This window comes from Aplysia californica, unplaced genomic scaffold (assembly GCF_000002075.1).
Source record: "Aplysia californica isolate F4 #8 unplaced genomic scaffold, AplCal3.0 scaffold00441, whole genome shotgun sequence".
Lineage (NCBI taxonomy): Eukaryota > Metazoa > Mollusca > Gastropoda > Aplysiida > Aplysiidae > Aplysia > Aplysia californica.
This window is the reverse complement of record NW_004797711.1, coordinates 98,306-107,936: the sequence shown is the minus strand read 5'-3', so window position 1 is coordinate 107,936 and position 9,631 is coordinate 98,306. Positions and strand designations below refer to the sequence as shown.

The window sequence follows — 9,631 nt, the reverse complement described above, 5'->3', positions numbered from 1 at the left end:
TTTATTTATTTATTCATTTATTTATTCCTTTATTTATTTATTCATTTATTTATCTATTTATTTATTTATTTATTTATTTATTCATTCATTTATTTCTTTTTCACCATCGCATGATTTTAATTTGTGAATTTCCCGTTTCTGCATTCATCACTTTGCTTGTTTCATCTCTTTCTGTTTCAAATATGCATTATATTCGTCTACTTGTTTATTTGTTTTCAAAGTTCATTTGGTTTTTTTCCTCCTTCTCTCTATCACCCCCTCTCCCTATTTCTCTCCCTCTCCCTTTCTGTCTGTCTCATTGTTCTGGTTTTGGGGGGGGGGGGGGAAGGGGTTCAAAATGCACATGTATAGTTAAGTGAATGAATTAACCTCAGTGGTTTTAATCTGCATTGGGTCCTCATCACATCAATAGAAAGCCCAATTTTTATGCCAATATTCTTGTTGTGGGCACTAGAAGGTTAAAAAGTTTTTAAAATCCTACGCTAAACTTCTTCGGACATGCTCGGAACTACAATTTTGCTCGACACTAAACTTCTTCGGACATGCTCCAAATTACAATTTTGCTCGACACTAAACTTCTGCAATCTTGTTTGAAATCACAATTTGCTCGACACTATACTTCTGGAGACGTGCAGGGAATCACAATTTGCTCGACACTATACTTCTGCAGATGTTCTGGAAATCACAATTTGCTCTCCCTCTTCGGGCTGCGGCTCTGGCTCTTCCACACGGGCGGGATGACGCAGACCGGCTTGCCGCGGCGCGGGTGCCACACCAGCATCTGGGCGGAGTTGGCGCAGGGCGGGGTGAGGGCGCAGCGCGGGATGGGCACATTGTAGTCCAGGATGATGGGCTGGCGGGGCACCGGGTTGCTGATGAGCGTGGCTCGCTCCCCCAGGGGGCGCCGCGGGTCGATGGCGATCTCGAGCTGCATGCACCAGGATATGGTCTGCATGACAAAGCTCTTCATGGTGACCATGTTCCAGGCCACCAGCCACACGTAGAAGCTCTGGTCTCTGCAGGGAAACAGAAGGAAAACATAAAGATATATATATATATATATATATGGATCTACCACTGCTTCTTATAAAGGGAGAGGTTTAGTTTAGTTTTAGTAACGTTTTACGGCGCTTGCATGTGCAAAAAGTCATATGAGCGCCAAGGGATGGATGTCAACAGAGAAGTCCAAACCGGGAATCAGGCTTACTCTACTCACCTCTCTAGCCTCAACAGCACAAAGTCTGCTTTAACCATCAAGGCACCCCGGAAATAGCAGTTGACAAGAGAGTGACACACAAAAGAAGTGGAGGATAAATGATGATAGTAAGGATGAGAAAAGAAAAAGCAGCAGTTCCCCCTATGTTATTCGGGAACAGTATGAGCATGACATTGGTAAATCAGCCCATTTACAATTCTACTGTACTTAAGAACATGTTAATATCCCCCCTTTGGGAATGGCCTAAAGACACTTCAGTCAGTAGAGGAAGTGGGGGGTAAATGTAAGCAACCTGTGAAATTGAAATCCAGTCAAAATTTAATATTTCCAAGACCGCTACCCACTGTTGGGGAGAAAAGTGGTTGTCTCAGATATATAAGAGAATGTCTTGGATGGTGTCATTAGAATATAAAAAATGCAATAAGGCAGAACAAAGCTCTACTTCAAAGAAATTGCTGTTTTACATTACAATCAAAATGTTTGGTGGCTCGACACACAGGCATAGGCAGTTTTACGGTACTTACAACACAATTAGATCATAATAATATAAGTGCCGAAGATTAGGCTGGAAGCAGCCTGTCTCCAAAATTGTGAACATACACATGAAAACCATTTACAACATCGCTGCATCAGTTACGATTAAATCAGCAAAATACATTTTTTTAAAACAACTGACCCATTCTGCAATTGCGGAAGCATCTTTTTTATTCCCTTGCATTAGTTTATAATCGATTTTCAAGTCCTTGTCTCAGTATACATCTTGGGTGTTTTAATGAAAAACAATCGCCACTGGGGGTCACTTTTCTCTCCTCACCTGATGATGTGCGTCAGGTTGGGTTCCAGCTGGTGACGATTGGCCGGGTTTCTCCAGGTAACATGCGGGTGGAAGTTGTCGTTCATGTACACCGTGGCAGTTTGGTAACGGTCACAGGGCCCCTTGAAGATGACCGTCTCGTTGCGGGAGCCGTACCACGGGTAGTGGCGACCGTCACAGTCCGAGATCATGGTCTGTTTGCCCGACGTGAGCTCAGGGAATTCCCAGCTGGTGCTGGACGACAGAGAACGTAGGATTAGGAGGCGGATACAGCAGAACATTGAAACTTTCCACTGGGAAAGAAAGTCGCAAGTCTTTACCACAATGTACTGCAGACTAAAGCTTTCTAAATGGGCTAAACATCTTTTACCTGGTACTCCTGACATAAGATGATGTCGTATCCCCTGAGAGTGCAGGAGGGGGGGGGGGGGGGGTGTTTGTCATTGAGGATGTGACTCATACATTTATGGCATAAATCAGAAATGTAACCCACCAAGTAGTTCAGAAAAATCATGATGTGAATTACACAACGAGGCATTGGGAGTAGACTGTCAAAGACTTTGATAACTAAAATACAAAAAAAAAGAGTTTTGCAGTTAAACCGGTTTCCAGATAATTCTTTTTAAAATGTACTTTATACGCACACTGGTGACAAATTTTTAAAGGTTAAAAATTGACTGAAGTTAGACCGGAAATAAATGTTAAGTAAGAATGATGGATTCAATAGAACTTTTATGAGATTCTTCACCAGTTTTAATGACTTGTATGTTTGCCTCATGCATAATTTTAACAGATGCGCATAAAATTAACAATTAGATGTTGCTCCATCACATTCTAGTTATCAATTTCCTTTGAAGTACTTTGTATATAAAATAGTACCAGTATCGTAGGTAATGTACAAAGTAATCTAGTTAGAAGTAAAAAATTTTCCAACAAGTCTCAGGAACTCCATCCATGTTTCAAATATTTGCTGCAATAAAGGTCCACTGACTCATCTAATATCAATCTTAACATCTGTGGCAGTCTTTCAATGGAAAAAAAAAAAGGTGAATATCAAATATTTTCTTCAAACACAAGGAAGAAAATCAAAGCCGCAAAAACAATAAATAGAAAAAGATCAAATCAAAAGTTGGTTGTTTCACAACAATTCCATCAATAGGGAAATTTGAAAGTCAACACAACAAGTAAACTTCATTCTTGTAACAAATTTCATCACTTCAACAACTCACTATCCCTCCTTGCCATAAGTGTTATGAAATGTCATATCAGTGCATGCCTGGATCCAGCCAACCTTCCAGGCTTCATTGTCAGAGAAGGGCGAAATTTCCACTGTAGCACTCGCCCTGAATTATGCATGATTTTTGCCCCTTTTTAGAGTTGATGTTGAACACGTAGACATTTAAAAAATGGTAACTTCATCTTTACAGACGAAACAGAGAGCTGAGAGAAAGCTCTAGGACTATAGCGAAAGATCTTGTCAGTTTGTTAGTATTTGAGCGTTTAATCAGCTGCTTGCACTGTAGCTTCCCGGGAAGCCGAAAACTGTTTCTGAGTGTTATAGGGTCTGCATGGGAACAAATATAGTGCAAAGCGCGACAGCTTGCTGTCGAGCAGGGTAATGCACTTTATTATTATTATTACTTGTCTAACAAACTACATTCATAAATGTACATAAACTGCACAATAATTGTCCAAAATCATAAAAATGGCCACCCATCGTCGAGTAGAAAAGTGGGTGTCTTAGACAGGTGGACCTTTTGGACAGTGTCATTACAGTGAAAAAAAAAGGGGGGGGGGGGGGCGTGGTCGTTTGTACAGTACACATACAGGTGATTGTCTTAGACATGTAGATGGCTGTTACAGTAAACTAGGTCAGATTTAACTGTGTATATATTATACATTATTGCCATACATGCAAAATGAGAAACTCCAATTTCTTTACTCACCCATGTGGGAAGTAGGGTCAGGTGAAGCAAAACAAAAAATAAAAGCATGATCTTGACTGCTCAGTCTAAAACTTCCTAAGTCACTTTTCAAGAGAGAACACTAGCAGACTATACCGATCCATGATGTGTTTACCAAATCTTTTAATCTTGCACAATTATAATGGCCAGGTGAAGACATGTGGTGGTGACAGCAGACATAGCCTTTTAACATAGTAGAACTAGGCTATCACAGGGTATGGATAATACAAATCCAGATGTCAAGAAACACAATTATTGCTCGTCAGGAAAAATATTATATTGGCTTTCTTTCAAGTCCAAGCTTGAAGTATAGTGAAAGTAGAAGTGCACTGGCACTGTGCAAGTCATCCTGTAAAATGAAAAACAAAAAAGTTGGGGGGGTCCAACAGCAAATAAGGGAGGACTTCCGTAACGAGCGACCACTATTAATTAAAGTTTATACTTGTTGGGCACCCCATGCTTTTATGGGAGACCGAAAGCCACTATACCTGGACATGACAAAATTACGGTCGTTTGCGCAGTTTATAAATAGATTAGAGATTTAGTTGTATAGTTCTAGATTATATCTACTGCAGCCAACTCTAGTGGAACTGCATTGCCATGCCATGGGTACTCATAGAACCTAGATCTACTAATAGATCTAATTATGTGCAGTCGGGAATCCCTCAGGGAAGTGTGCTAGGTCCGTTTCTATTTGTATGCTTCGTCAATGACCTCCCTGAAAATATCCTCTCTGCTACTTTTCTGTTCGCGGCGGATGATACGAAGATTTTTGCTGAAGTACTCGACTTTTCGGACAACCTCCAGGATGACTTGAACAGACTCCAGCTCTGGTCTGATGCATGGCAATTGAGGTTTAATGCAGAAAAATGCAAGGTTATGCACATTGGGAAAAATAGAAACCCATGCGAGTACAAAATGACATCCAAAGGTGAACGCATCACTCTAGAATCTGTGAGACTAGAAAAAGACCTAGGTGTGAATATTGATAGTGATCGAAAAGTCAGCAAACACGTGAGTATCCAGGTCAACAAAGCTAACAATCTTCTCGCACTGATCCGGAGAGGTTTCACAATGCTGGACAAAGTGTCCCTTTCTACTCTCTACAAATCAGTCATTCGTCCTCATCTAGAGTATGGAAATGTGGTCTGGCACCCCAGACTTAAAGGTGATGAAGAACAACTTGAAAAAGTGCAACGTCGGGCCACCAAACTAATTCCTGAACTACAGCACCTTGCTTACTGCGATCGTCTCAGAAAATTGGATCTGCCATCGCTGTACTATCGGAGAGCTAGAGGCGACATGATTGAATGTTACAAGTATTTAACAGGAATTTACAACGTAACGGGAAATATTTTACCCCGCGATCTTCACCTTAACACCAGGGGACACAGTCTAAAATTGAAAAAAACAAAACCATGTGAAAACAGCAGTCCGCCAAAACTTCTTCAGCATACGCACAGTTAACGCTTGGAATTCACTACCGGAAAATGTGGTGTCTGCACCATCCTTGAATGATTGAATGCTTTCAAGAATAGGATTGACATGGTCTGGAAGGAACATAAATTCTCTATGAACCTAGATTGGTTTCAAACTGCCAGATCCATGTCCCATGAGCACTAACCTACAGATACCAGAGTGTGAAAACAACGTGCAGGAAGGATAAGAAACGAAAGCAAGCAACGAAAGCAACGAACGGCTGATATGTGACTAGCCTGACCACAGCCGTACTTCATACTACTACTAGATCTAGATCTAGATCTAGAGATAAACTTTCAGTTAAATAAGACTTCAGCTAGGCCAAATCTGACTAACCTGAAGTTGGGCGTTCGGTATTTCAAGACTGCAGACGAGCTTTCATCAACTTGAGTTGGTTCTTTGTCGATTTTGGCCTCTATCTCGAGTATCCTGATGACGGGCCCAACGTTCTCATTGCTTGACGAAATATTTTCATTGCTATTGTTATTTTCTTTATCTAAGGCCCCGTTCCAAACCATGGAGGAACCGTGTCCCATTCCTTCCGAAGAATGAACGGAACGGTCCATTTGAAACCAGTGAAGGCCTCCGTGGTTTTATTTTAAGCTATTGCAGCATGTGCTACTTCCAGAATCTTTCACGAAGGCCTTAGAGATTCTGTTACCATGTCCTTCTTTTTGTTTACGTCAGTATACTCTCGATACCATTTTTGTGCAAAACACGCAAGCTTCACATGTCTCTTTAGAAAGATTATCTGTAATAACCATATAATATTCTTGCAACAATGAAATCTTTTACATCATATTATTTAATCTATACAGCTGGTATACTTAGTATTATTCTAGATTATTGAAATGTTATTTCTTTGGACCCAGAGAGTAATACCCAGACCACCGTTCTATGAACCGGAAACAGCTGTTGTTTATATTTTGGTTCCTTTCCTCGTCACTCGTCACACTTTCTGTGAGTACATCATTCATGATCGGTTAAAGGTGATCGAAGGAAACCATCTAATCCACTTTTACGACACCTTTACTTATGCTGTCGATCCTTAAATGTCCTGGGCGTATAGATCTATCTGAAGAGGTGTCAATTAAAAGAAATTATAATATTGTTTGAAAACAAGGGAAAATAAACTTATCGAGTGGAGTGTACCACACTGTACTTCTGGTGATTGTCAATAATTGGAGACAAGTAAGTTGATAAATATATATAACTTGACATGACATAAAAGAAACGACAGTCCCGATGATTTCAGAAATTTGTAGAATCTAGATCTAGACCATATTTTTATGGGTGGTCAAGGGTGAGGTTTGGTTTCCGCTTTCGAAAATCGTTTCACTCTGGTTTTTACCCCTAGATCTATCCCTAGCTGATGATGAATAAAAAAAGTCAGTGGTTCCAGAGAAGTTTGGGCGTGGACCTTGACCTCGTGGGTGCGGTCGCGATATAATTATGTAATACTATTAGTACAATAATGAAATGGTTGTTTAGTCAGGGGCTCAGGACTTACTTTAACTAGATTATCTAGATGTTTGTTTGATTGTTTGTTGCCAATTTGCTTGCGTGAGTTACTAATCTAGAACATTGTCATTGAGCTTTAAATGAGTAATTTTACAGTCTAAAACTGTTGCTCTTAGTCTTAGACAGTAACAAGGAATTGGAAAGAATGAGAAAAGTTTAATAAAAGACCAGAGTCAGAGTTATAGTAAATTACTAAAGGTAGTGTCAATTGCCACCGAGTGACGCGGTGGCAATTGACAAAAATGGACTTTTTGTCAATTGCCACCAAGTAAATTGTACATAGCTCTTTTGCGTTGGTGGGTAGATCTAGCTTATTGTGCTCGAGTGCTCTGTGTTGTGCGTTCGCCTCTCTGTCCGTCTGTGTGTGTTTGTGTGTGAGTGTGCGTGTGTGTGTGAATGTGTGTGTGTGTGTGTGTGTGTCTTTTCCTGACCCCCGTCCCCCGATTTATGTTCCCCGGTATAACGTGAATTTCTTCTTCAGTTTGTGTGCGTTTGTGACCTTCTACTTCTAGAATTGCCTGTGTTGGTTCTACACCAAAGTGTAGGCTAAGGCTAGCCTAGATCTAGGCCTACGTCTCATCGAAAACACGCCAAGTTGGTACCGTAGTTCTAGACTAGATGCTCATCCAATGAAATTAGTTGAGAACAAATTGACCCATTAGACACACATTATGTATAAAGCTAAAGATGGTGTAATTTTCAGACTTGACACCACTCCACTCGGTGGCAATTGACAAAAAGTCAATTTTTGTAAATTGCCACCACGTCACTCGGTGGCAATTGACGCTACCATTACTAAAATACCAACTGGCAAAAGATATTCGATGTCTCTGGCAAGCACCCAGAAACTATACATACACAGAGAAGTACTCCTGCGCTCATATGCACTGCTTTGGGGGTCAAACTGCGTACTGTTTGCTGCAGATCACACATATATAATATAGCAGCTATAAAACTGTCGCAAATCAATTATTTTCAAGAAAATTTTTAACCTAACTACAAAATATCAAATTATGGGTTAAAAAGAGGAGGGGTGGGGGGGGTGTAAGATTTTTTAAAACTTGATCTTGACGAACGAAACATTTTGATTGGTCTATCTCCATTGAAGACGTCTCCGGATGAAACTGTGATAACCAGGTAGGATTTGTTCCTGAAGCCTGAAGGGTGCCTGGGATGCTATTCACACAGATGAGAAATAGGCCTTTATGACCAGACTAGTTCATGATTAAGTTGTTTTTTTATGGTGCAGTTTGTTACTTCAAACTTTCTGAAATGAATGCTGTGAATACAACTGGGAGTGGGAATGAGACTGTAGATCAAAATTGTTCTTGCGGGACTGGTGCTGTCTGGTCATGTGTTAAGTGTAGTTGCAATTTTGCAATATATGGTGCAAAGTTTCATTTAAAAATGAACCTGAGATAATGCTGGTGTGTATATATATTTAGATAATCAGTCAACTTCCGAAGATTTTTTTTTTTTAATCCCTTTTCCAACATCTAAGCTCTATAACCGTTAAAAATTGTTCAACTTTTCTGACTTTTCACCATTAAGTTAAAATATGATGTACTTGGCCTATAGACGGAGTATTGGTGTTGCTGACCTTGAGAACTGAAATTTCTCATTTTACTTGCTTGCTAAGAACTCAGGCTTAGCACCAGCAATGTGTAATATATATATCATAAATATGTGAGGCAGCACCATGGCGAAATCAGGCACTCGTCAAAATAATCAAAGTGAAGAAACTGGCATTTTTCTGCAGGTTTATTTTGATAGAATTTTTGTTTTTTGGCTCAACACCTTTCATGCCCATTAAAGAACGCATTTCTGTTAGGATTTTACTGAAAAAAGGTTGATTAAAGGCACAAAATAAGGTAAATTTTCAGTTTCCTTAGACTGTCAAGCTAAGGAAATAACTCATCTTTGGCAGCCAGTTTCTCACTAACTTTACCCCTGAAACCAGGTGACCCCCCACCTCCTTCATTCGCTAATGTCTCGACTTGTATTCAAGATTTATGATTTATGGATATTTTAAAATCCAAAGCAAGACAAACGAACATCGGTGACAGTGCTGTGGAAGGGGTATTGAAGTGGGGGGGTGTGACTGAATGTATTTTGAGTATATATTTTATGTATTGTAAACTGACAATTGTTGTAGACATGTGCTTTCAGAAAATTTTTTGTTCAAGTTGGGGAAAAGATCTTATTTTTAACATTTTTTTTTTTCAGTTAGAGCAGGCAACATTTCAAGATGAGGAAACGCCCGATTGTACAAAAAGTGGATGATGTCCAGATCTCAGAGGAGGAAACGACCACTCAAGTGTGCACGTCTGCGTGTCTGTCTGTGTGGGATTCCTTCCTGAGGCTGGACGATCAGTACACCAAGCAACTTGCCTTATGCGCCACCAGGGATGCCCCCCTAGGCTATCTCCGGCCATTGATGAAAGTTCTAGAAATCAGTTGCCACGGAGTACCCTGGATACTTGGGACTGCTGTGATGTTTCTGTGTTCTCATAGATCTCAAGACATTGAAATCTCTGTGAATTTGTTTTTTGGTAAGTAAAAATAGGATGGCAAAACCTGGCACTTGCACTCACATGCACACACACACACACACACACACACACACACACACACACA

At 40.2% G+C, this 9,631-nt stretch overlaps 3 protein-coding genes across 4 annotated transcripts in view; 1 reads left to right on the top strand and 2 right to left on the bottom strand.

Annotated features, from left to right (window-relative positions):
• LOC101849949 (alpha-tubulin N-acetyltransferase 1) overlaps positions 1 to 9,631 on the bottom strand; it is a gene marked incomplete in the record, with an annotated part of 361,461 nt that overhangs the window by 317,903 nt on the left and 33,927 nt on the right.
• On the bottom strand, positions 308 to 6,264 carry LOC101850587 (protein FAM78B). Of its 2 annotated transcripts, XM_005104902.3 has the most exons (4): positions 5,810 to 6,264; positions 3,260 to 3,373; positions 2,031 to 2,264; positions 308 to 1,016 (listed from the first exon to the last, which is right to left on the bottom strand). In XM_005104902.3, exons 1-4 carry the CDS (start codon positions 6,037 to 6,039, stop codon positions 683 to 685), a joined length of 912 nt encoding a protein of 303 aa, XP_005104959.1. In that variant the 5' UTR covers positions 6,040 to 6,264; the 3' UTR covers positions 308 to 682. The 2 variants fall into 2 exon arrangements, with proteins under 2 accessions (XP_005104959.1, XP_005104960.1); XM_005104903.3 differs by lacking the exon at positions 3,260 to 3,373 and having other exon boundaries at positions 5,810 to 6,242.
• The window catches only part of LOC101850192 (phospholipid phosphatase 6), a 6,841-nt gene continuing 3,533 nt past the window's right edge, over positions 6,324 to 9,631 (top strand). The window contains exons 1-2 of the mRNA XM_005104900.3: positions 6,324 to 6,664; positions 9,221 to 9,546. Coding sequence (XP_005104957.1) covers positions 9,243 to 9,546 — 304 coding nt within the window. The 5' untranslated portion in view covers positions 6,324 to 6,664; positions 9,221 to 9,242. The remainder of the gene's footprint in view (positions 6,665 to 9,220; positions 9,547 to 9,631) is intronic.

Excerpts from the sequence above, each read along its gene's own strand:
- LOC101850587 (XM_005104902.3), bottom strand. The coding sequence starts at position 6,039 with ATGGACCGTTCCGTTCATTCTTCGGAAGGAATGGGACACGGTTCCTCC. Across the intron at positions 3,374-5,809 it reads TACCGAACGCCCAACTTCAG|GGCGAGTGCTACAGTGGAAA; the intron begins GTTAGTCAGATT and ends TGCATAATTCAG. Across the intron at positions 2,265-3,259 it reads ACTTATGGCAAGGAGGGATA|CACCAGCTGGGAATTCCCTG; the intron begins GTGAGTTGTTGA and ends TCTGTCGTCCAG.